Here is a 27818-nt window from a genome sequence, read left to right on the forward strand (position 1 = left end):
CTGCGCCTCTAAAAAGCTATCCACGTTCAGAGCACTTTTCAGAGGTGAGGAGGTGATGTGACGCCTCCTTGCTGCTTGTTTTAACACCAATACAGCTTCAAGCATGTACATTGCACACAGTTGCAAGGCGTTTGCGGCGCTTCCCTATTTGCTTGAATGGGTCACATTCGGTGGACTTCCTGCTCACCACACACAACACGATCGATACATTTTTGCAGCGGGGAGAGAAGCAAATTGCAACTGTGACATGTGAACACCTCTATTCACTGCCATTGCAGCTTAAAGTAGTCATAAGTCTAAAGCAGGGATATGCAATTAGCGGACCTCCAGCTGTTGCAAAACTACAAGTCCCAGCATGCCTCTGCCTCTGGGTGTCATGCTTGTGGCTGTCAGAGTCTTGCTAAGCCTCATGGGACTTGTAGTTCTGCAACAGCTGGAGGTCCGCTAATTGCTTATCCCTGGTCTAAAGCATTTCTTGCATTAAGGTAAAAAATAGTAGTAGTGTCATTCTCTGGAGCATCCTTTTCCTTCCCGTGTGATGTGTGGTATGAAGATGCTTTTCTTCACAGCATCTGTGCCAAAATTAGATCCTCTCCGGCTTTCAAAATGAAGGAAAATCGTTTGTTTTTTTGTTTTTTTTTCTCTGTCCTCCGAGACAACATGAGAGCAAATTGCATGCTAATTGGGTATGTGGTAACCTTCCATAAGGGCAAGGTCACTAAGAAGGTTAAGCAGAGCACATGAAAGAAGGGTTCCTGTCCTAGGGCTGTACTGGATCTTGCTGAAGTACAGAATCTTGCTGTATTGCTGCTCTATTATATTACTCTTCAAATTGTTTTTTTTTTATTTTTTATGTTGGCATGTGTTTATTAGGCTAATATAATCCTGGAGGGTTATTCGTAAATTATTCATAAATTATTCTTTGTTGATTTGGACACGCACATTGATGCCACAAAAGAACGATCATTAAGCTGTTGAAACGTGCCGCTGTGTAATGGGCAGTGATAGCTTTGGACAAGAGCATAAAAATGGGTAATAACTTTGTCCTCATCTGTTCAGGTCTCATTCTGTATTAGAGATTATGTAACCAACAATGGGGGGAACCTGGCACGCAATTTGTTTTCCAGAAAAGTATTTAAACCCTTTGATTCCTCCTTTTGCACCCAAGAAAGCCTAATGGACGTACTTTGTTATTGTTGGATTACTGATCCACCTAGGGAGGTTGGGGATACGAGGTTCCTATGATAATGGACAGGGCTGCTGTTAGAAATCACAGGGCCCCATACAGCTTACCCGACAGGGCCCCCTTCCCCTGCCCCAAAGTGACTGAGGACATAGATTTATCAGTCCCTTTCTTTGTAGTCTCAGCTGCACAGATGAATGAATAGGAAGCACTCCAAGGCTTCCTGCTCATTCACAAACTGAAGCATAGTAAACAAATTACTACGCTTCTGTGATTGCACACGGATGTGATTGGTACCGATCGCTCACTGTGTTTAGGAAAGGACAGGCCCCTTCTCCTGCTCTCCATCTTGAAACATCCCCCTGCGTGCCCACAGCAGCTGCCAACGGGAGAGGAGGAAAGCCGGCAGAGTTGCAGGGAGAAAGAGGCACACAGGGGGCCCAGACAGCAGATGGAAAGGGTGCATGTGCTAGAACCAATCCCCCTGCAGTGAAGCCGGAGGGGGAAAGAAAAGGCGAATCTGACAGCGTTGCAGAGGGAGGCAGAAGAAGATCGGTGTCTGCAATAAGACTATAATCAGTCCTCCTGCTCAACAGGTGCCTAGGTCCCCCTTTTGATCTGATGGGGCCTGGGCCCAGTAGAGGAGGGCTGGCTATACTGCCTTATATCAGCGCCCCTGATAATGGATCAGAAGGCTCACCTTTCAATAATATGCCAGATGATGTTTTGTATATCTGCACATTGGTGACCTGAGTTACTTTATGCTGTAAAAATGTCTCTTATTTCTTCCATGTTAGCTGAAATTATAACTTGTCACGGTCCTATTGAACCTGAGAAAGACAACATTCGTCAAGAGCCATACTCGCTGCCTCAGGGCTTTATGTGGGACACTCTGGATCTGAGTAATGCAGAGGTGGTAAGTCATCTGATTTCTGATTATGAACTTTATAAAGACATGTCCTGATCTTCCAGCCCACTCCGAAAGATGGTTATATATATATATATATATATATATATATATATATATATATATATATATATATATATAGAAAGGTGACAGGGGAGGGAGGTCCAGCAGATTGACAGCCTCAGTTCTTTCCTGTGTGCTGTGCGGAGGGGGGTGTCTCCCTTTCCATCCAATTAGCTCAGAGCTCTCTTCACTGAGTGTGTAACTCCAGCTCTTCACCCCTTTTTTATGATCTCTCACACAAGCTTTAAAATACTGAACTTTGGCTGTAGAGAAGTGAAGAGTGCAGATAAATAGGTACAGCTTATGTAGAAGTGTTTGTTTCAACTCTGTGCATCACTTGCGGCCAGTCATTTCACTGGGATTTTTCTAGGGTTTACAACCACTTTAATGCATTCTACGCATGAAGGTAAAAACCTTCTGTGTGCATCTTCCCCCGCCAGCCCCCCCCTTATATTTTCCTGAGCCCGATCTCTATCCAGTCGAGGCTCTTTCTAAACTCTCTATCATTGGATCAGACACAGCGGGAGCAATTGGCAGCCAATGTGGAGTTGGGCGGGGCTGAGACGCACTTTGTGTGTCTTATAGACACACGGAGGTGGCTCGGGATTGAGCACGCATGAGTGCCCTCATAGCAAATGGCTTGCTGTTGGGGCACTTGGTGGGGGGAGAGCCAGGAGTGCTGGCAGGGGACCGAGAAGAGGAGGATCTGGGCTGCTCTGTGCAAAACCATTACACAAAGCAGGTAAGTATGACATCTTTTTTTTTTTTGAATAACAAATTTTTAAATTACAATCACTATAACCACTTCCGGTTATAGTCATGTACATATACTGCAGCATGGCGGCCCTTCAGCGTGAAATCACATGCTCCTATGTCATTTCCATGTCTGGGGCACGCATGCGTGCCACTGGCAACCTGCTCCCTCTGTGATTGGACACAGCGGGAGCCAATCAGCGGGTCCGACGGACCTGTTTGCTGGCACTTGGCGATCATTACCGAGCAAGGCAGATCGTCGTTCTGTCAGAGGGGAAGATGGAGATCCTGTGTTTCTGCTAAGCAGGAACAGGGATCTCTGTCTTCCCACAGTCAAAGCACTTCCCACAGTTAGGTAGCACTCCTAGGGAACACATTTAACCCTTTGATCACCTCTGATGTTAACCCCTTCCCTGCCAGTGTCAGCACAGTGACAGAATTTTTTTAGCACCGATCACTGTATTATCGTCACTGGTCCCCAAAAAGTGTCACTTAGTGTCAGATTCGACTGCCACAATGTCACAGTCCTGCTAAAAATCACTGATCACTGCCATTACTAGTAAAAAAATTAAAAATTCTGTAAATCTATACCATAGGTTGTAGACGCTATAACGTTTGCGCAAACCAATCAAAATACGCTTATTGGGATTTTTTTTACCAAAAACATGTAGCAGAAAAAAAATAGCCTAAAATGAAGAAGAAATTCGATTTTTTTTTTTTTATTATTATTGAATGTGTTTTATAGCAGAATGTAAAACATTTTATTTTATTTTTTTCAAAATTGCTGGTCTTTTTTTTTGTTTATCGCGCGAAAAATTAAAAACCGCAGTGATGATCAAATACCACCAAAAGACAGCCCTTTGTGGGAAAAAAAGGACATCAATTTTATTTGGGTACAGTGTCGCACGACCGCCCAATCGTTAAAGTAACACAGTGCCGTATCACAAAAAATAGGCTGGTCATGATGAAGGGGGGTAAACCTTCTGGAGCTGAAGTGGTTAAACAAACCAAAAGAGAACAGGTAAAAGATTCATTGTTAGGGCGATTTGACTCCCCAAACCTCCCTGTGAGAGGTTTTTCTATATCGGTGGCCTTTTTTGAGATCATAATCTCATAATTGAGGCTCCATACTGGCTTAGTTTAGAGGCAGAGAAAGTCTTTGTCCTCTACATTTCTCGTCTTCCTGCTGCCAAGTGCATACCTTTTTGCTGTGCCGTGTGGCATCTTTGATTTCATGTGATGATTCAAACTAAGGACTTTTATACAACAGTGAGCTGGGTTTATATGAATTTATAGTAATTAGTACTGAGCTGCATCAATTTGTGTCTTTTATATCTATTTGAAGTTTAGCATTAAACCGATCACCTTGTATTATTTTCTCTTCTCTTCTGTTTTTTTCCTTTATTAGCTAAAAGAACTGTACACGTTACTGAATGAGAATTATGTGGAAGATGATGATAACATGTTCCGATTTGATTATTCACCAGAGTTTTTACAGTGGTGAGTATAAAAAGCATCACTCCTTAGGATTTCTTCTGTTTAGTGTATAGGAAGAAGACAAGAAAGACTCCTCCCTACTCTATTGGGGAAAAAAAAAAACTGTTAAAGTAGAAATCCACCCTAAAGCAAAAATTATAGCAGCTATAGACACCCACAATCTAACACTAACCTATCTAGCCCTGTAAAGAAGAAATCGGTATACATACCTTTTTTTTTAAAGCTGGTCCGGTCTCCAGCGGTGGAAGCTCTGCAGAGGACACAGCCGACAGCGGCTGTGAAATGAATGGGAAGTGACGTCACCCAATAGAGTTACTATGGGGCTTCCGTTGTTGGTTGCCTCCTCTGCACCCGCCTCCACAGCGAATCCGCTAATGACAGCTCAGCGTGGGATCGGGTCGGAGCGGCTTCAGAAAAGGTATGTATACTGATTTTTTTCTTTACAGGGCTAGATGGGTTAGTGTTAGATCGTGGATGTCTATAGATGCAGGGATTTTAGTTTTAGGGTGGACTTCTACTTTAAAGGAGAAACCCAGCCTAACACTAAAATCGCTACATCTATAGACATCTACGATCTAACACTAACCTATCTATCCCTGTAAAGAAGAAAGTGGTGTTCCACCCTAAAAAAAAAAAGGAGGAATGTACCTAAAAAAAAAAAAAACATTTGGAATTTTTTTTTTTTTTTAACTTACCTCTAAATGTCTGTTACTAGGTGGTCCCTCATAGTCTGCCTCTTTCAGTGCCTGGGCTGGTGACATCACTTCCCCTCGGCACAGGAAGGGCTCAGCTCTGCTCCCTCCCTCCTGTCAATCATCTGGGACCCATTACAGGTCCCAGATGACTGAGCGGCCAATCCCGGCGCGTGGCCCTGCTCGCGCATGCGCAGTGGGTGCCCGGCTGTGAAGCCACAGCCCAGCGCCCACAGTTGCAATGCCGGCGCCACCGAATGGAGGGGGAGACGAGCGCGGCTTCGATCCCCCGCATCGCTGGACCCTGGGACAGGTAAGTGTCCAATTAAAAGTCAGCAGCTGCAGTATTTGTAGCTGCTGACTTTTAATTTTTTTTTTTAAATGGGAACTCCTCTTTAAGTTGTTCCACTTTCAAGTGAATATGTACTCAAACCTTGCACACTAAAATACTTACACATTCTGAAGAAGCACTTTAAAGCCAAACTTTAAAAAAAAAAAATACCGCTGCAGTGCCCCCTCCCTGCACTGCAAGATGCCTGTTTTGTAAAGTCTTGGGGTAGAAGAATAAACTGTATTACTTGCCTTATTCCTCACTCTGGCAGGCTTCCCGCACTCTCCTCTTCTCTTTTACGCTCCAGGTTGTGGGGTGCCCTCACAGTTTTCACATACAATGCAGGACTGTTGGTTCTGTATGGAACATGATGATGTCAGAGCACCAAAGAAAAGAGGCTTTTGGAGACTGGTCGCACATCATGGTGAAAGCCTGCTAAAGTGATCAATAGGTATTAAAGATTATTCTACCTCTGGACATAACAAGCAGGTAACCCTTGCAGCGTGTGTTGGTTGGGTATGGTAGGCAGTACAAAGATTCCAGAGTTCCACTTCAAAGCAAGCCCTCATTCACCTACAGTATGTAAGTGTTAAGCAACGTGGAGAAATTCATCTTCAAAGTTAATTCAAGATACATAATTGCTTACACAGATACTGCTGGCCAGTTACTCGGCAATTAGCTATCCTACATAGATTCACACTGGAAAGCTCTTTTTTGAGTCAATTTAAGGTTTTTATTTTAACTTCTTCCTGCCTGCCGTATGCATATATGTAGTCTCTCGGCAGATGGGCTTTAATGCCAAGAGGCTGCGTTTATGTGTCCCAAATGTGAACATTTCTGTGCTCGCTCCCAGCACAGATGCCCGCGGGGACCAGAAAGCTCCTGCGCGATTGGGAGCTTTCCAGATATGTGATCGCTGTGACAGCCAACCACAGCGGTCACATGACCTAAATGCCCACCTCCCGGCATTTAGAAGCTCTTAAAGGGCCAGGAGTCCGTGGTGGGAGGGGTTAACCGAAGCTCTGATGAAGGGGGAGGTTTTTCTCATCCCCAAAATGCATTTTTTTTTTTTTTTGGTATAAACTAATGATTTTGGATTCTCTCGTTCTTTGTTCTGGCACTCCTTCCATTAGTGCATGTTTTTTTTTTCTGGTAGCCCTCTAATGTAAATGCACAGCTCTGAAACCTGACTTTAGGGTCTTTGTGGTGATTTTTGAGTATGAATTATTTCACAGTAATGTCGCTGTTTTGTCTTTATCATCAAATGCATGACCGGGTTTTGGCTAGTAATGTTCAATGCTAATATCAGCTTTGCTTGAGTACTTAATTTCAGCCAATACTTCAGACTTTCTGTATACCTGGAAAGCAATTAACTTGTCTGCGAATTTTTATTCTAGTTTACTAAAAAGTTGATCAAAGGGGGTTCCCAGATAACCAGATGACACAGGAGTAGTATGCATTTCAATACTTAAAGTGGAAGAAAAGCCAAAGTCTAAATATTCTTCTAGCAGAACTGCACATAGAATCAGAGGTTCCACTCCTCCTCCACTCCTCTGCCATTATTGTATAATTTTTTTTTTTTTTTAAGAGAGCGGGTACCTAGTTATGACAGGTATCCACTCCCACTAGGCGAGCCGGGTGGAAGGTCAGCCCCGTCGCCTGCAACCTACTGGGACACGTTGCAGGTCCCAGGAGCTTGCAGGACTATTGAGAAAGTGCAGCTCACCTCACGCATGCGTATAAGGGAGCTGGTTGTGAGCCAGCAGGAAGTCACAGATGGCTTCCCACGCTCAAAATGCCAGTGCCGGGGGTCTGAAGACTGGAAAAAAAGCGGCCCGGTGATGACAACATAGATCCCTGGGCTGGTGAGTACCTGTTTATTAAAAGTCAGCAGCTACAGTATTTGTAGCTGGTGACTTAATTTGTCTACAAATGGCTCTTTAAAATTGTCCCCCCCCCTCCCCTTTCCACCTATGCTGCCTAACCCGTATAACACGATCTACTTTTTAATCCAGTCTGGTCATGTGATCCTGCAGCTCTAGTTCCCCTGTGTCAGTAAGCTGCTGCTTAAGGGGAGAGGACTGAGTGCTGGCAAAGGCTGTGCTTTAAATGACGTCTTGGTGCCCAAAATTTCCAGCCGTTGTCGAGTGCTTTCTGAGCCGGAGCTACAAGATCACATAACCAGACTGGAGCAGATTAAAAATAGGTAACAACGCATGTGTGGGGGGGGACGGGACATTTTTAAGATTAATTAGACTCAGTCTTTTCTTCTACTTTAACATTTCATTTTATTTGGACTGTACTTTTCATTTTCATCATATACAATGATCTGTTCGTCATTTTTTATTCTAAAATGTTGACTTTTAAAGGGCACTTCGTCCTCCTGGGTGGTTATCCCAGTGGCACTGCGGAGTCAGAGTGTCTTCCAACAAAAAATTAGTGGGCTTTATAAGCGCCGTTCCCGCCACTATCCATATTTATGACAGGTAAGTGAAACTATTTAAAAGTTATCAATTCTAAGTTCCCAGATTCATCCTTTTTCCAGCTTGCTTGAGGTTTGAAATTAAACTACACTTCTAAACCTTCTTTCCACTAGAAGTATATTAAATCTAGTAACAGTCTGGTCATTACCAAGTCCCATCTTGCCATATATGTCACAGGTCTTAAAATCTGGTGTAAAAGAGGATATAACCAAATTAAAGGATAAGTTCACCTTTACAAAAAAAAAAAAATAAATGCACATTTTTTTGCAGGTAAAAATATACGCATTTATTTTTTTTTGTTAGGAAGCCTGTAAAGCGTTGCACCTGCGATCAGCAGATTGTGGGTGTAATGCCACGGTCCTGCAGACTTGTCTGTGTAGCTGTCTGCCTGTATGTCCGATATGGGCAGGCAGTGACACTCTGACAAGAAGCTCAATGAACTACCTAGAGAGCTCAAGAGCGCATGGTGGTTCATTGAGAACTACAAGCCAACAGTCGCAAAGGCTGTCGGTACTTGTAGTTATCGCATTAACAGAACACTGTGAATGAATGATGTGGCCGGGCGGTCATGTTTTATTTATTTATTTTTTAGATTGTGATCACGCACGTGTGGGGGGTGGGTTAGATCGCCCGCTTGCTGTCAGAACGGGAATTGAAGGGGTGTGGGGGCCGGTGCATCTGTAACTTGTTACACACTGAATATGGGGGTAACATGTTACAAAATGTGAATTTATCCTTTAAGCCAATTGCAATGTACATTTGCATGACCATGTTATAAATGTGTGCGTTTAAAAATTGTTGCTTGTTTTGAGATCTACTCAAGTCCCAAATATGCAAAATAGTTTGTGACAAATCTAACAACTAATAATAATTATCAGTGCATAAATCTCTTAGCAGCCCCTAGGAAGAGGAAGGACGTTCTGTGAAATATGCATCCCCAGAATCTGTGACAAGGTCTTTTCCTTCTATACTTCCTGCTATAGGAAGTGCACCATCTAGTGTTTGAAAGAGACAAATACAGTTCATTAACACCTTCGCGCCTATGGATAAAACAAATCTAAATGCCTAAGCACAATTTTGAAAAGTTGACATGTGTTTGTAAAACCATACATATCAACACAACTACTCTGTGCATCCAGCTGAATTATAACTTTTTTCAGGACAAATTGTGCTTTCATTTGGTGGTAAATGGTAATGGATATTGCCTGATATCCTGATTTTTTTTTTTTTTTTTTAACGGAAAACTGGCCCAAAATAGTAAAAAAAAACAAAAAAACTTTTTTTTTTTTTTTACATTTAGCTGTATATTTCTTGCTACTACCATAACCTTCCCTCAAAGAACAGCAATGCCACATGTGTATGTTGTTGTATGTATCCGTAGTACAGCCCAAAACCAACAGTGCCCATTTTGCTGCTTCTTTTTTTTTTTTTTTTTTTTTTTATCCTACCTAAAACACACTGATACTGAAAAAAATCCTGTAAAAAATACTGACCCTGACCTTGACCCAAACACTAACTCTGGCACAGACCTAGATCAAACCTTGATCTAGTTATTTTTTATGATTATTTTATTTTTTACAGAGAGAGAGAGATAGAGATAGATAGGATGCATCCATTCACAGAGAAAAAAAAAACAAAACAGGTGGGCTTAACAGTGACTGATCACTGTGATAGCCAATCAGAGGCTATTACAGCGATCAGATGACCCGGAATTAGGAGATAGTACGGGACTCGGGGCTCTCCGTGAGACCCCGATCCATGCGGCACGCTTCCCTCACAAAGGGAGATACGCATATATCCGGCCCCACAGAAAAAAAGCCCAGTCCAGTGGGGCCACATATTTGCATACGGTGGGCGTGAAGGGGTTAACATAGAAGGGAACACTAAAGCCAAGTACACACAGCTTAATGTTGATATTCGGCCCGTGTGTACTGCAGTCGGTCCGTCACAATCCAGCTTCTGTTGAAGGGTCATGACAAAGGTCTGCCGATAAGCGGTATTAGCCAATGGATGAGTGCGCACACCCCTCTGTCAGAACACAATAGCACAGCAGGGGAGATCGCTGTACTTCCGACCTGAGCTGTCAGTTTGTTTTTTCGTTCAGCCCTGCTGGGTTAAACGAAAATATACTACTAGTGTGTACGAGGCTCAAGTATCATGTATTTTTGGAAGATTCAGTCCTGGTACAGAGAACCCGGGGCAGTTACACATCAATGCTTTATTTATCTGTTTATTTAGGGACTGTTTGAGTTATCAAAGTCTGCATATGTTCACAGCCTTGCTGGAATGGATAATTAAAAAGGGGTTATAAGGGCTGAGATACTTATACTATATGGCTAAAAGTTGTGGACATCTGACCAACACACTCATATGAGCTTGTTGAACTCATTATAAAACTGTGGGCCTTAAAGAGGTTACTAAACCTCCATTTTTAACTTGTACCAATAGGTAGGCCTATAATTAGGCTTACCTATTGGTACAGTAAATATCTCCTAAACGTGCTACGTTTAGGAGATATTTACTTTGTTCTGCGCTGATGATGTCATCGGCGCATGTGATGTGAAGAAACGGCTGGCCATGTGATTTCTTCACTAGCAGATGCTGTGACTGGCGGATGTGTACGGGAGTAATGTCCTGCAACTCCGGCCAGTCACAGAGCCGGAGTCTGTGGCCCCGGAAGGGAGAGGTGTGCACATGGATGCGGGCTCCAGCGGGGACAGCGTGGGCTTAGTTTGCAATTAAGTGTCACATAATGTGCTAGTATGCGATGCATACTAGCAAATTATGCTTTTACTTTGCAGGGAACAAAAAAAGGAAGTAAAACCCATCTGGGTTTACTTCCTCTTTAATATGAAGTTGGATCCCCCTTACAGGCTATAACAGCCTCCTTTAATCTGGGAAGGCTTTCCGCAGGATTATGGGGCGTGTCTGCCGGAGTTTGTATCCATTCAGCCAAAGACTGTTTGTGAGATCAGGTATTGACGATGTTGGATGAGAAGACCTGACTCGGCATTCTGATTCATCCCATAGTTTAGTGGGGTTGAGGTAAAGACTTTGTGCAGGCCTCTTGTGCAGCATTGTAATAAATTCATTGTTTAAAATGTTTTTGTATTCTAATGTATGTCAATGGGGTTGGAGTTGGGTATTTGCTTGGTTTTGTTCACCTAGTTTTGAAATGGGAAGTACACCAAGCTCACATAGGTGTAACAGTCAGGAGGCCACAAACTTTTGGCCTTATCTGCTCAACTTTCCCTTTGCAGTTTACAAACCACAAAACCTAGGCACTTGGTCACGTGATCTTTGCTGAAGGATGGATCAGCGTTTGGAATGGCTGATTCTCCCCCTTGACAAGAGATTATGGAACCAAATGCTTAGAATTTGTGTTATGTGAGCAGCACTGAAGGGAGGGTACAGCGGTGTTTTCTTAAGAAGTAGTACTGCCGCGTCTTGAAAGTCGCGCGATTTTGCCACGATTTCAGGGAATGCCTGTGTAAACTTGAGGTCTGTGGACCTCAACTCGCATCAAAGTTGGACCAAAGTAGTACAGGGAATACTTTAAAGTCGGTGCAACTTGAAGTCGCACAGATATGAATGGTACTCATTGGAAATCATGGGGTACGACTTGTCATGCGACTTTGCAGTTCTAAATGACAGGACAAGTTGCACAAGTGTGAAAGGGGCCTTACTAGTATGGATTATTTTGCAGACAAAAGATGGGCCTCTCTGAATTACTAATGTTTACACTGAGATCTTTCTAATATATTGTTTTGTTCTGTTTGCTTGTCCCAGTTTAAAGAAGATGGTAGAGGTTAATTTTCTTTGTGTCCATAAGAAGCTGCGATCGAAGCGCGTTGCTCCTGTTCTCATCCGAGAGATCACCAGGAGAGTCAATCTAGAAGGAATATTCCAAGCTGTGTACACAGCAGGGGTCGTTTTACCAAAACCCGTGTCTACATGCAGGTATGAGACTGGTATAGAACTGAATTTATTCTTTATACCATGACTGATTTAAGCTTTTAAAGGGAAGTAGGATGGGCTCAAAGTCCATTTCAAAACATTTGCAAAGTGACAGTGTCTTTTAAAGTTTAAAGTGGTTGTAAACTCTGTTACATCACTTGTACCTGTAGGTAAGCCTATAATAAGGCTTACCTGTAGGTACTGTAAATATCTGCTAAACTTGCACAGTTTAGGAAATATTCACTATATGGTCTGGTGCCGCCGCCATTGGCGCATTCGCACTGAAGAAACGGCCCACTGGTGCTATTTTTTCAGGGCCCGTGCTGTGACTGGCGCCTCCCGCGCGCAAGCGACGTCATCGCGGCTTCGCCAATCACATTGCCTAAGCCTGCGAACCCGGAAATAACTCCGGTGAAAAATGTCGCCCGTGGGAGCGGAGTGCGGGCGGCACTGCAGGGCATCGTTCTAAGGTAAGTATTTCATAATGAGCTAGTATGTGATGCATACTAGCGCATTATGCCTTTTGTCTTGCAGGTTTTTTTGTTTTGTTTTGTTTTTTCAGAGGTTTACAACCTCCTTTTAAAGGATAAGCTCACCTTCATGAATATGTTAAATGTTCCACCCGTTTCTAGGGTGGAGGATGTAACATGTTCCCACTGCTGCAGCCGCTAGCTGACCCCTGCACTCCCTGTGACAGCAGTATGGGAAAAAGTCCCCCGTATCAGCTGTTGCTTTTTGAAAAGCGGGCTCCATTCACACGGCCGCATCATTCATTCACAGAGTTCTGTGAATGAATCGACTACAAGTACCGACATTCTTTGTGGATGTCCACTTGTAGCTCTTAATGAACTACCACGGTGCTGTTGAGTGCTCTTGTAGTGCGATTTTTCCCGTCGGTGTGAAACTGCCTGCCTGTAGTGTCAGACAGCTTACAATGACAGTCTGTAGGAGATCTGCATGGCACCAAGCTGCTATAAACAAAGAAAAAATTGTAAATGCACATTTTGTTTACCTGCAAAAAATGTTTTTTTATTAATATTATTTTTTTTTTTAAAAAGATGAACTTATCCTTTAATAAATAATGGCTGTGGTACTAGGACCCTAAAGTAAAACCTCTTTTACAAGGTCACTCAGAAGGGGGTTTTCTAGCATACTAGCAAGGCTGCTTGTGGTGCTTGCACATAGACAAGACTTAAACATGTCAATCACTATAATTGTGGAAATTGAATTAACCTTTTACCGCCTACATAACCTATATATACAGCAGCAAAAGGGTTGGCTTTAATGCCCACACACATGCTTCATTGGGCAGCTGATGTTTCAGTGCTGAGAGCACACTCCGAGCACAGAGACTGAGCTGTCAAAGGCAGCTTGCAGTCCCCCACTAACTGGCGGGACCAGCTGTCGATCTTGTGACCACTGTGACAACCAATCACAGTGACCACATCATTGCTGACCCTTCCTGCCCCCCCCAGGAACTCAAAACTTTTTAAAGGGACACTGGGACGGGCCAGGATAGAAGGTAATATAAATAGCAGCCTTTTAGATGTTGGACTGGCTTTGTATCAGCAGGGTGTTTTCAGTCACTGGACAGATATGTGGAAGCTTCTGGGATTGTCTACTAATAAAGTACAGTTCCCCCCATTCCCCCCCCCCCTTATGGTTTTGTTTTATAGATTAGCTTGACAAATAAACAGCGGACCTTGGCTTAGTGTAGAAATTTTGTGTACTGAAGAGGGGAAATCAGGTTTGTCTGTGACTAGGATTCTAAACGCACTTTTCAAACAAGAGGGAAACTTGGTATGCGTGAGCCACACTACCATACACAGAATGTTTTTCTTTGCCGGCCTTATTCAGAGTGAGCTGGAATCAGAGAACATACTGTGTGTGCCTCCTCTCCCCCAGTGCTTAAAGGGGCTGTGCCATTCTTCTGTAGGCATAATGGTGTAAGCAAAGGAAAATTACTTTGTAAACTGTGAAACAAATATTTTGTGCACCCAGAATAGAATTCTGTTCATGTTTTTATAACACTGTGCTGGCAGAGTTGAATGCCAGTTTAGCTGTCCAGCTCTCCCGAAGACCACCCAGGAGAAGCTATCTTTTAAATCTTTGCTATGCCACATCCCAGTTGAAATTTTCAGTTGAATGGTCTCTGCATTTTTCTGTGCTTCTTAGTATCAGTCATGGGAGCTGCCATATTGGTTTTAAAAGAGTAAATCTTTACCCACACAATGGGATCTATGGCTAACGGGCCTGATGCAGGAGGGTGGTGCCTCCTTTTTCCTTCTGCCCCAGGAAAAAAAAACAGTAACATTCATTCCAGCGCTTCCCTGGGATTTTTGTAATGCTGAAAAATATTTTTTAGATATTTTCTTTAATGCGTAAATCAATGCAAAATACATGCAGTACATCTCTGTAGTCTTTTAATGCATGTACATGTCTTCTGCAAGCACAGAAAATACCCATTGATCTGCCAGTCCTGTTGTGGGCTTTCCACTCACAGCATATAGGTGGACTGTGTAGTGTCAGCCCTGCCCAATTTTATTTTGCTAAATTACTCAATTCATACCACAAACCATATCCTTCTCTTCAAAGCCTAGGCAAATATTGACTTGTGAGGGTATGTTTACTAAAACAGGTGCACTCAGATTCTGATGCAGCTGTGCATAGTAACCAATCAGCTTCTAATTTCAGATTGTTTAATTAAAGTTGATTGTAAAGTCTCTCTTTTTTTTTTTTTTTTTTTTGAAAATAACAACAAACATATCATACCTACCTGCTCTGTGCAGTGATTTTGCACAGAGCAGCCCATATCCTCATCTTCTCGGGTCCCTCACCAGTGCTCCTGGCTCCTCCCTCCTGTTAAGTGCCCCCACAGCAAGCAGCTTGCTATGGGGCACCCGAACCGCAGCTCCGTGTGTCCATTCAGACACGGAGCCGCAGACCGGCCCCACCCCTCTCTCTCTTCATTGGCTCACTGACTTTGATGGCAGCGGGAGCCAATGGTGCATTAAGCTAAAAAAAAAAAACCTTCTGCCTTTACAACCACTTAAGGATTTGGCATTAAAACCTGGAAGCTGATTGGTTTCTGTGTAAAGCTGCACCACATCTTATAGGCGGTAAATAACCGCCTATAAGATAACACAGGAAGTGTGCACAAGAGACCGGGACAGCACTGAATTTCTTAAAATGTCAAAGATGTTTTGTTTTTTTTTTTTTTACACTTATTAAAGAGATATAACAAATTGCTTTTAAGAGACCAGTTGGTAGCAAGTGAGAGCCATGTCTTGTTAGGTTTACATTTTTAAGTGTCCACACCACACGATCATGTTTAAAATAAATAAGATGTGTGTGCCATAAATCTTTCTCCTTCTGATATTATACATACTGCTAAATGACTGGACTACTTTAAAGTGGTCTTATGAGCCATGTAATTTCAGCTAAAGAAGTCTTGAAGGCTGATTTTCACACAGTAAATACTGAGCCTTCCCTCTGCCTGAGGTCGTAGGAATACCCTGCAGTAGTGGTATCCTCAGGAAAAGTAGCTATGGTGGGGTACAAAAGTCAGGATGGGGATGAGAAGTGAGGTATTTGGAATATAGGATGGCTTTGCCCAAATTTGGACAACCTATGGGTCTCCAGGTATTGAGGACTTACAGGTGCTAGCATGCCAGGTATAAACAGGAGAATTACAAGCTAGCTCAGGCTCACAGCCTTAAGATTGAGACACTGAGCACCAGTAACAAATGTTCTCTTTTCTTTTCTCAGGTACTGGCACCGCTCCCTAAACCCTAGAAAACTGGTAGAGGTGAAGTTTTCTCACCTTAGCAGAAATATGACGTTACAGAGGACTATGAAGCTGTACAGACTTCCTGATGTAAGATTTATTATTGTCTGATATTGCAATCATTACTGTCACTACATGGCCTAGTGCTGCATACTGGATCATTTCTGTATTTCTGCTAACACTTTTCCTACCTGTCTTTCTAATGTTACCTCAGGTCTTTAAAGTGATATTAAAGCTTCCTTTTTTTTTTTTCCTTTTTGTTAAACGAACCAGTTATACTTCCTTGCTCTGTGCAGAGGTTTTACACAGAGCACCTCTGATCCTCCTCTTTTCGGATCCCCTGCCGGTGTTCCTGGCTCCTCCCGCTCTAACAGTGCCCCAGAGAAAGCTGCTTGCTCTGGGGGCACCGCTGCATGTTCGCTACGGAGCCACTGCTCTATGCCTCCATAAGACAGATAGAGCCTCACCCCCACCCCCATTAGCTCACTTGCAGTGATTGACAGCATATAGGAGCCAATTGGCTCCAGCTGCTGTCTCAGCCAATGAGGAGGTAGAGTCCCGGGACAGCCGAGGCTATCATGAACATCTCTGGATCAGAGGGAGCTCAGGTAAGGAACGGGAGTGGGGGTTGGCTCTGGCCGGGGACGCTGCATATAAAAGGTTTTTCAGGTAAAGGTAAAAAACCTTCTGCCTTTAGAACCACTTTAAGTGTACCTTTTATTTCAAAGTTATTCTGTTGGGGAAAAATGCAGTTTAAAGCAGAAGTAAACAGGCAGAGAAAATGGCACATCTTGGACCCCAATGAGTGTACAAGCATGATTATGCAGATTATGGCACATTTTCCCAGCAATGCGTTCCCTTCTATGGTCGGCTCTTCCTATTTCACTTAGTTGTCTTCTGGGGTGTACAGCAGGATTTCACTGCAGCCAGTGTCCTATCACCTTAAGGAAGCTGCATATAACTTGTGGTAATGACTATAGATCCTGTGTCCCGTACTCTATCCAAAAATTACATTTTACTGGTCAAAAATGCTATTTTTACGTCTATTTTAAAGGGGTGATACAAATGAGCTTTGTGTCTTGTATCTGGTCTGCTGGTTGGTGTTGGTTTCAAAAACTGTTCCTGCTGTTTCAGAGGTAAATCAAGTGCTAAACAAAATTATAATTTAGGATTGCCACCCACATTCTCCCTAGAGCGCAATTATGTGAGCACAAGGATAGATAACAGTGCTGTCAGTCCAGTGCTAAGGCTTGTTTTCTGGCATGGCCTTAAAAAAAGAGAAATTTTGACTTATTTGTAAATTTCATATCTTGGAGTACAGTGCAGGGAACAGGTTAAGTATTCATGGACCTTCAGGTGATTGGACACTGGCCCAGCTTTTAAGGACATGCCTCCTCTATAACCCCACCCTAATCCGGGACTGAGAAGGGTTCAATGTTCTATGTCTTGTACTGTACTCCCAAGATATGGTAGTTACAGGCAAGTCAAAATTCCTCTTATCCTAATTGTACAGGACACAGGCAAAGTATTCATAGACCCTGGGACATCTCCATGTAATGAATGAGAAGAGTGGGCAACAACTAGACAAACAGAACTGTGCCAACAGACCCAAGAACAACAATGATCATGAACATCAACAGACACTTCAGAGTACCAATGCAAAAACCTTGCTGTCAAAAGCTGCATCCGAAGAAGATTGGACATCCACCCAAGTTTTTGCCATGGTTGCCTTTTGCCTGATTTCCTCCATAGCTATGAGGGATGGTGATCCCCGTGGGGTTCTCAGAGTAGGATGCAGAATATAAGATGAGCGTGTCCAGGAGGAGCACTCAGCAACCTTGGTGTAGATCATTCTTTAGTGAGGAAAGGGTGGAAGGAAACAGATAAGGAACCTTTATAAGGGTTTTAGGTGGAAGTAGCGGTGAAGTGTGCAGCCTGTGGTGTAAAGCAACACCTGGTCATCCACCTGAAACTAAAGTTTACACTGTGAAGTAAATACATTTCAAACCTAGCCCTGGTCATTTTACAGTAATGGTCACAGGGTGACCCTGTCTTACCTGTTCATAATGCTGGTCTCTATATAGGATCCAGACTTTACCCACCACTGTGGGCAGATCGCTTAAAGGGGGTCTTTAGAGTTTGGGTTCCATAGGGATGGACCTGTATATCACCTTGCAGTTGAAAACGCGTGTTGCAAAAGTGCCGAGGTTAACGCTCATGCAGGTTCCAGTACTCAAAGCAACATTACAGGCCGTCTTCATGGCGCTGGTCCTGGGTACAGCTCCCCAGCTTACCAAGGTTGCACTGATCCTAATGCACTGCTTTTATTGTGTTATTAGAAAACCGTGAAGAGTTCTTTGAAGAATCCACATCCAAGCAATCCTTTTTTTTTTTTTTTTTTTTTTTTTTTAAATCAATGGTTTCCTATGAGAGCCATCTTAACTGATCCGACTTGCAGCCTATTGATTTGAATAGAAGTCGTATCATCATGATCTGACTTGTGTCATGCGACTTGTGCTCTGAGGATCTTGAAGGGGAATCCCACGCCAACATTTTATTTTTAAATGGCATCCCCCCCCCAGATTCATACCAGGCCCTTTGAGTCTGGTATGGATCTTGAAAGGGAACCCAACGGCAAAATGAAACAAAAAATGGTGTGGGGTCCCCACCAAAATCCAGTCCTTTATCCGAACACGCAGCCCGGCAGGTCACATGGGGGGATGGCTGCTTTGGAGCAGAGGGTCTCTGATCTGCGTACTTGGATAAAGGTCTGGTATGGATTTTGGGGGGGGGATGGGACTCCAGGCCATTTTTGTTTTTTTGGTGTGGGGTTCCCCTCAGAATCCATATTTTCGATCTGGTATGGTCTTGTTGGGGGGGGAGTTACAACTCCACGCCGTTTTTTTTTTTTTTTTCATTTTGTCCTGGGGTTCCCTTTCAAAATCCATACCAGACTCAAAGGGCCTGGTATGGATCTGGGGGGGACCCCACGCTGACTTTGTTTTGTTTGTTTTTTTTATTTTGGGTTGCTCTTCAAGATCCTCAGAGCACAAGTCGCATATTCCACAAGTCAGATTGTGATGATCCGACTTGGATTCCACTTGAAATCAATGGGCTGAAAGTCAGATCAGTTAAGACGGCTCTCATAGGGAACCATAGATTTTGAATAGAGTCAGAAAAATTTTGCTAAAAGCTAGCGGGCCTAAATGCGCATTAATTAAGGCTCGCTGAAAGCCTGAGACGGGTATCAGTCCAGGTACCTGGCGGATCCAGACTTTGACGCGATGATGCGACGCCTGGACTGATTCCTGTGACTGTCAGCAGAGAGCAAACTACAGACCGCTCTCTGCTGAAGACTGGTCACAGGAGTGCAAAACGAACTTCACACCTGTGACCCAGAGGAGACGTTCAGCCGAATGAGCTCAGGCTGGACTTCTCCTTTAAAGAAATGTTTTGTTTTTTCCTATTTGCCTGGAAATCTGGTGCAGTTCTGCCATGTGTGTTTTTTGTTTTTTTTCCCCCTAAAAGTAGAAGATTGTAAACCATTTTATTCAATTTAGCTAGCTAATCTCTTTAATCATCATCTCCTCACTAGCTGTAGAAAGAATGTATTTACACAGCCACACTGTGCAAGTCTAGTCTGGTCATAGTTCCTATGAGGTCAGCATGCTGGAACGCCGGCCCCGGTTATGTATCTAGTGTCATTGTAAATACAGAGCTTTGCCAATAGATTCTTAGCTGATTTCATCAGTCGGACAACAGTACTACAAGCCATTAATTACCGCAAGCTGCTCTAATTATAACATCCTCCAGAGCTCATACTGGAATTCCCGTGTTCTATCCTGCTGATTGCATTGCTCCTATCACCTCTTTATTTTCCCTCCTCCCTTCTCATCAGGTAACAAAGACCGCCGGGTTACGGCCGATGGAGAGGAAAGACGTCACCATGGTCCAGCACTTATTGAATCACTATTTAAGTCAGTTTAATCTGGCTCCTGTGATGGATGAAGAGGAGGTGTTGCACTGGTTTCTCCCTCAGGATAATATTATAGATACCTATGTTGTAGAGGTGAGTAATAAATTGTGACTTTTATGAAGATACAAATATATTAAGATTTAAGCTGTCAAAGTTATGGGGTCATTAGAAAAAAATGATCATATTAGTTAAATGTAAAGCTGAACTCCAGGCAAACAGCTAAAATACACAGATGACATAAAAGGAAGCTGTTTTACCTGCTGAATGATTTTGTCCATTCAGTCCTGAGATTTACACAGCCCTGCCAAACAGCAGGACTTTCTGTCAGGACAGGAGATGTGATTTCTTATGCTGCTTGCATGTATTGTCCCTCCCCCTGCCTGTGACTGGACAGTGAAAGCAGAAGCAGCAGCTTGATTAGCTAATTTCTCTGCCATTCTGCTCTCTCCTTCTATCAGCATGCTTCTTGCAGTGCAGCACAGTGGATTGGCTCCTTATTCTTCCTCTGATCTCCCCAGCTTAACTTTGAGTTGAGCAAGCAAGAGACGTGACGTCACTCCCACCCATGCATGCAGGAGCCGCCGGTCGTGGCACACGCTTCTGAAGAAACAGCACGGGCAGCACTCCTACAGAGCGCATGCGCCGATGACATCAGTGCCGCAGTATACAATAAGTATCTCTTAAATCGGCACAACGTTTAGGAGATATTTACAGTACCTATAGGTAGGTAAGCCTTATTCTAGGCTTACCTATAGATACAAATAATAAAGGAAGGTATACAACCTCTTTTACAGTCTTGCTTGGATGCAATGATAAAGAGTGAGGGCCAGTTCACACCAGATGCACATCCATGCGCTTTTTTTCTGCACTAAAAATGCATGCACAGTGTTTTCCATGTATTCCAATGGGTTTAGTTCACCCCAGTGTAGTCAGTTTCAGTCAGTTTTCTGGTCAGTTTCTGCACCGGAAACTGACTGCACTGGTGTAAACATTGGAATACATGAAAAACACTGCGACTCTGCCTGCGATACAGCACAATTCTCGGGACGCCCTTGCGATCCCCGCTATTTTGAACGGCACCTAATCGTGTTGTGATTGTCGCCTGACGAATCACAGTAAAAACGCACAAACAGAATCGCGGAACGCCACACAACCAAAAGAAGCTCTTGTACTTCTTCTGGGTGTCAGGCGTTCCGCGATTCTGCTTGTGCATTTTTTGTGTCCAATCACAGCTGAATCGCGGTGTAAACAGGAAGAGCTGTTTATCGGCTTTTCCTCCACTTGCGCTGACAGGAGCGAGTAGAGAAAAACCAATCGTCTCTCTCCTGGCGGGGGGGTGACAACGCATTGGTCATCAGTGCAGACCCATCGAGAATGCCCACTTCAGACCACCGGATGAGCCCACCAGGGGTGCCAATCAGTGCCCATTAGGATGGCACTCTGTGCCCATCAATAATGCCTGCCATGATCAGTGCCACCTATGAATGCTGCTCATAAGTGCCAGTCAGTGCAGCCTATCAGTGCTCGTCAGTGAAGGAGAAAACTTACTTATTTACAAAGTTTTATAACAAACAAAGAAACTTTTTTTTCAAAATTTTCGGTCTTTTTTTATCTGTAGCGCAAAAAATAAAAACCCCAGTAGTGATCAAATACCACTATTTGTGGGGGAAAAAAATCATAAAAATGTAATTTGGGTACAGCGTCGCATGACCGCTCAATTGTCATTCAAAAAGCAACAGCGCTGAAAATTGGCCTGGGCAGGAAGGGGGGAAGTGCCCGGTATTGAAGTGGTTAATTACCACATGCATTTAAATAGTTATTTCCTTCTGTGAATTGAGTTTAAGGCCCTATGCACACATGCGGACCGTTTGTCCGTTTCTCATCCATCCATTTTTTTTCTTTTTTGGAACGGATCAAAGCTCTATTTTTCTTACATTTAAAAAAAAAAAAAAAAAACGGATTGCACGAAAAACTGATGTAAACAAACAAACGCTACATTTTTGCATTGGTAGTGGATGTAAACGTCATCCATTTTTTCTTTGAAAAAACATGACTAAACTGATGAAATGAACGGTCCAGTTGTGTGAAAAGGGCCTAACGGCTGTTTATGCGTTGCCTACCGAGCGTTTGCAGTAAATACCGCAGAACGATATAGCGAATTGACCGTTTCAGGATTGAATGCGGTATTTAGGGATAATGTGTCAGAACACCTACATACTGCATACAAGCCGAGCCAGTGACAGGGGGCGGGCCTGAGCCAGTGACAGGGGGCGGGCCTGAGCCAGTGACAGGGGGCGGGCCTGAGCCAGTGACAGGGGGCGGGCCTGAGCCAGTGACAGGGGGCGGGCTCGAGCTAGTGACAGGGGGGCAGGCCCGATCTTCGCTCTGTTTGATTTATGGACACAAAGAGCAGGGCTCGGGGACGAGCACGCATGCTCCTGGCTCCACCCACACGTGGTATGGGGGCACTCCGCACGGCGTGTGGCGCCGGGAGTGCCGATGGGGGACCTGAGAAAAGAGGCAGACCGGAGCTGCTCTGTGTAAAACTATTGCACAGATCAGGTAAGTATAACATGTTTGTTATTTTACAAATAATAAAAGAATCTTTCCAATCACTAATACAGGGAATATATTAAGGTGAACAAAATGTTTGAGCTTTAGAACCACTTTAATGTGTATTGCAATGTGGTAAATCCTGTGTATGTGTGTGACGCCTCTGCTTTGTCTTCTCTCCAGAGTTCAAATGGTGTATTAACAGACTTCCTGAGTTTTTACACATTACCCTCCACAGTGATGCATCACCCGCTGCATAAAACGCTAAAAGCAGCCTATTCCTTCTACAATGTCCACACAGAGACTGCGCTGCTGGACCTCATGAACGATGCACTCATTATCGCCAAATTAGTAAGTAATTATCACCCCATGGAGGAGTGGGGGGTGCTTAGTATTCACTGTGAGAGGTAACACATCTTTGTCTAACACCTATTAGACTCTTCATATAGAATACAAACTGGTGGATGCAGACATGTTCTGTGTGTGTGTGATATGCTAACCCTGTTATGCTATTTCTACAGTCAAATATAAGTACACATGGCAACAAAACCATGACATGGATAAGATGTTCAGCAATAACAAAGCAACTCAATTATCACATCCACAATCCTCACAAACTGCAGCAAAACCCCAACCCCCGTGTACACAGGCCATGGTGGATCTGCACAGAACCCGCACCTCATTCCTATTAGAACATGTTTGGGGTGAATTAGAACGTTTTATTTTCAGGAGTGAGACAATTCTTCCAACATCAGTACCTGAAGGTGATGTTCAAGTGTCCACAAACCTTCAGCCATATAGTGGATTTAAAGTGGAACTTCAGTCATTTTTTCATCTTTCCATCTATTAAATCTTCTGCCCTTGTTGTTGTTTTAAATTTGGATAGTAAAACATTTTTTTTTTCTGCCAGTAAATATCTTATACAGCCCACTTCCTGTATCTTGTCTGGTCATTAGTCTAGGCTTATGACATCATGCACAGCTTTTTCTCTCACTCTGCTGAGAGTTTGCCAGGAAGGGAGGAGGGGGGATGAGTCATAAGAGATCCAATGAGAGATGAAGGGCTGCAGAGCTGGAGGTGTGCCTCTGTGTAAATCCAGGAAGTGAACAGGCAGCAGCTTCAGCTGCCCACAGTTAAAATGGTTGCAGCCAGACTCAGTGGAGGGAGATTTCTGCAGCATATTTGGCAAGTACAGAATCACAGTATATATGAAATAATATGCAAAGTGGTTAAAGGGAAGCTTCAGATGTTTTTATTACAAATTTTGTGTGCAGACTGCAGTTCCTCTTTAAGGAAGAATGCCATGTATCACCATTTTCACATAGTTACATCAGTCCAGCTTGATGCAGTTTAACGCCGACATAACACACATATGCGGCCTCACTGCACTGGGGCCGCCTGTGTTTCTCCCTTTGTGCTGAGCACAGAGACTGGAGTCTCACTGAGAGCCCTGGGCCCTGTACTAACGATTGGGACCCAGAATCGGGAGATCCTGATCAGTCACTTTGAAGCCCACCCGTGTTTTTTTCTTTCTCGTTCCTTGCAGAAAGAAAAAAAAAAAAAAAGTGTTTGTAATTTTTTTTTTAAATAAAGAAAGAAAAATACCTCAATCCAGGTTTGATCTAGGGTTAGGGTTAGTGTATGGGTCAAGTAAGGGTCAGTATATTTTGGATAGGTTTTTTTTATTTTGCATCAATGTTCAGAGCGTTTTTAGCTAGGACAAAAAAAAAAAAAAAAAGAAGTAAAATGCGCACTATTGCTTCTGGGCTGTACTGTGGGTACAAATCACAAATAACATGCACATATGTGGTATTGTTGTGATCCTCAGGAATAGGGGAATTTGTTTTAGGTTGTTCTTTGGTGGTAGGTTCTGGTAGTAACAAGAAATATACAACTAAATTTAAAAAAATTAATTTTTCACTAATTTGGGCCAGCTTTCATTTGGATAACAATAATAAAAAAAATCCAGAGATATCCATAACTATTTACTACCAAATGAAAGCCCAATTTGTCCTGAAAAAAAAAACACGGTATAATCCACCTATACACACAAAGTAGTTTTGATGATATGTACAGTTTTACTAACACGTGTCAAAGTTGCAAAATTGGGGTTCGGCATTTAGATTTTTTTTTTTTTACCCTTTAGACCCCTTTCACACTGGGGTGGTTTTCGGGCGGTTTAGCACTGGAAATAGCCTCTGCCAGGTGCCTGAAAACCGTCTCCCATTCATTCCAGTGTGACTTTTCACACTGGGGCGGTGCACTTGAGGGACGTTTGGAGCAGGTTGGGAGTGCTGTATAGAGCGCTCCCAAAACGCCCCTGCCCATTGGAATGAATGGGTAGCGCTTTCAAAGTGCCTTAAAACTGGAGTTTTCAACCCCTTTTTTGGGGTTAAAATTGCCCAGCTAGCGGCTGAAAAGCGCCACTTAAACAGCGATAAAGCGCTGCTAAAATGAATGGTGCTTTAGTGCTAACACGGCCCCAGTGTGAAAGAGGTCTTAGGCACGGAGGCGTTAAGTATGTATGTGCCATACCTGTGGGATTTCACTGGAAATCTCTGTAGTAAACACCATTACTCCCAAGAGATCTCCTCTAGCTTCCGTGTCCCATGCCAGATGGCTGCCCTGCTACATTGTGAACTCTGAAGGATGATCGCTCAGCACAGGTGCCATTCAGGGAACACCTTGCATTTTCTAAATGAATGCAAAGCATATTCTAATTGCACAAGGTGAAGAGGTGGGGTGGTGATGTTACGATCTTGCACCTTTTGCAATCAGAGAACACTTTGCCTTTATTGAGAAAATGGAAAGTGTTCCCTGAACGATGCCTATGCCATGTGAGTGACCTCTTGTGTTCAGTAAGCAGAGGTGCAGCCGCTTGCCGTGGGAATCGCTGTATTAGCGGTGCCTACTGCCGTGATTTAAAACGACAAATGGCAGCATGGGATCTTCATTTGTAAAATTTATAATTTATTCAGCAAGAAAAATAGTACACCTACATGTTAAAATCTTGACAATCAGCATGGGAACTAAATGGAGGCATTGCGGGGCTTTAAGTGTGTCGGCAGTACAGAAGATGAAGGCTCATCATTACATATGTGGCATGACCAAGTGTCGTCTGCATGTAAAGTAATCCTGCCTAAGAGTGCCCACTCCTCCAATTTTATCAACTGAGGTATTTTGATATTTGCATTACACTTTCCAAGAGTGCTTTTGAGTAGAGAACCAAGGCAGGGTGCCATGATTTGCCTGCATTGCATAGAGATGCACAGAGACCCAGAGATGACATTCCTTAACTACTTCCCGCCCGGCCTATAGCAGATTGACGGCCGGGCGGTGGTTCAGTTATCCTGACTGGGCGTCATATAACATCCAGCAGGATAACATGCCGCCGCACGTCATGGGTGGAGCGGTGTGTCAGTCTGACACACCACTCCACCAATCTTCGTAAAGAGCCTCCGGTGGAGGCTCTTTACCACGTGATCAGCCGTGTCCAATCACGGCTGATCACGATGTCAATAGGAAGAGCCGTTGATAGGCTTTTCCTCACTCGCATCTGACAGACGCGAGTAGAGGAGAGCCGATCGGCGGCTCTCCTGACGGGGGGGGGGGGGGTCCGCGCTGATTGTTTATCAGCGCAGCCCCCCTCGGATGCCTGCACTAGACCATCAGGGAAGCCACCAGGACCACCAGGGAAGGGGTCAACATGTGGATGGCCAGGTATGTACCCCATGGCCATCCACATGTGCCCAGTCTGTGCCAGTCAGTGCCCACAAATGGGCACTGATTGGCACCATTATATTTCAGTGATGCCCAGCAATGCCACCCGTTAGTGTCATCAGTGCCACCAATCAGTGCCCATCTGTGCCACCCATAAGTACACATTAATGCTGCCTATAAGTGCCCATCAGTGCCACCTATGAGTGCCCATCAAGTGCCGCATACCAGTGCCACCTAATCGGTTCCCATCAGTGCCGCCGTATCAGTGCAGCCATATCAGTGCCCGTCATTGAAGAAGAAAACGTACTTATTTACTAAAATTTCAACAGAAACAAAGAAAAACTGTTTTTTTTTTTCAAAATTTCCGGTCTTTTTTTATTTGTTGCGCAAAAAATAAAACCACAGAGGTGATCAAATACCACCAAAAGAAAGCTCTATTTGTGGGAACAAAATGATAAAAAATTAGTTTGAGTACAGTGATGGATGACCGCGCAATTGTCATTCAAATTGCGACAGCGCTGAAAGCTGAAAATTGGCCTGGGCAGGAAGGGGCGAAAGTGCCTGGTATTGAAGTGGTTAATCTAAAATAAGGTCTGCAATGAAAAACACAACAGTTTTATTAAAAAATTTAATTGTAGGGTGTTTCAAAAGAAGGAAGTAGAAGGCAATATGTAAGCAGATTTAAACAAACAAATTCTCTTCCGGTGTTCTGCAGAAAGGATTTGACGTGTTTAATGCTCTGGATCTGATGGAAAACAAAACTTTCTTGGAAAAGCTGAAGTTTGGCATAGGGGATGGCAACTTGCAATATTACCTGTTCAACTGGAGATGCCCAGCTATGGAATCTGAAAAGGTGAGCAGGCTTTGCTGGATCAAAGAACACAAAAGACATGGTAATGGTGCAGGAATTGTAATTACCAATGCTGAGAGCCAGAAGTCTGTAGGTGGGAGTAATAAGACAGTGGGCAGATGAGAAAAGTCATGTCTTGGGGTTAAACGGATGATAATATCCTGCGGTGATAGTGGACAGTCCAGAGCTCAGGGTAAGCCTCTTGAGAGAAGTAGAAGCATACTCCAGGAACATGTAGATAAAACACAGATAGGAGTGCCTTCTAAGTGTAGACTTTATAACCTTTATAGGACAAAGGTATAAACCACTCACATTTACGTAAGTAAAATTAGGCACATCAGGTATTCCTGCAGAGATGAGTCCCTATGAATGCTGGTCTGAGCAGTGTTTAGACCAGCGAACACTGGCCTGAATCGCGCCCCCATTAGTAAAGTCACTTTCATTATAATATCGCTATCTCCAGCCATTCCCATATTCTCCCACTAGTTAGCGCCCCTATATAAGGCACCTATACCCTTGCAGCCATAGCTTGAGAAAGGAGCACGTCTGTTCTTGTCATCATCAGTGTGCCTGCTTGGAAACATGTTGCGGTAATTTCCGGTGACGTCACACCACCGCAGCTGTCCACGTGTGTTCCTGCCCTCCATCTTGGTCCCATCTACACAAAGCTGGGGGACGGCTTCTGTTTAGAAAACGGCAGAACTCACCTCTGCAGGACTACCTGACACGCCTGATTTTTTATACCTAAGTGTGAGTTGTTTATACCTTTTGTCTAATAAATGTTATTCAGTCTACACTTAGAAGGCGCCTCTATCTCTGTTTTTTTTTCTTTCTTTTGCTGGACCAAATCCTGACTTTCTAGGGCAGACTTTGGTTTTCTTGTACATTTCTAGGACCCATCCTCCAAATTGCACAACCCTCCAATTTATTCTCTAAGGCCTCTACTTAAAAAAGATTTATATAATGTATGGGGGTTATAAGTAATTTTATTAGCAAAAAAAAAAAAAAGATTTTTCCATGGAGAGAAATGTCAGTAGTTAAAGTGCAGTAGAAAGCTGAACTCCGG

General features: G+C 43.5%; 1 protein-coding gene across 1 annotated transcript in view; it reads left to right on the top strand.

Annotated features, from left to right (window-relative positions):
• NMT2 (N-myristoyltransferase 2) overlaps window positions 1–27818 on the top strand; it is a gene marked incomplete in the record, with an annotated part of 80395 nt that overhangs the window by 51804 nt on the left and 773 nt on the right. The window contains 8 exon segments of the mRNA XM_073629670.1: window positions 1981–2099; window positions 4315–4406; window positions 7796–7912; window positions 11699–11869; window positions 15635–15743; window positions 19552–19722; window positions 22366–22533; window positions 26618–26755. Coding sequence (XP_073485771.1) covers window positions 1981–2099; window positions 4315–4406; window positions 7796–7912; window positions 11699–11869; window positions 15635–15743; window positions 19552–19722; window positions 22366–22533; window positions 26618–26755 — 1085 coding nt within the window.

The sequence above is a fragment of the Aquarana catesbeiana genome, linkage group LG05 (assembly GCF_042186555.1).
Source record: "Aquarana catesbeiana isolate 2022-GZ linkage group LG05, ASM4218655v1, whole genome shotgun sequence".
Classification (NCBI taxonomy): Eukaryota; Metazoa; Chordata; class Amphibia; order Anura; family Ranidae; genus Aquarana; species Aquarana catesbeiana.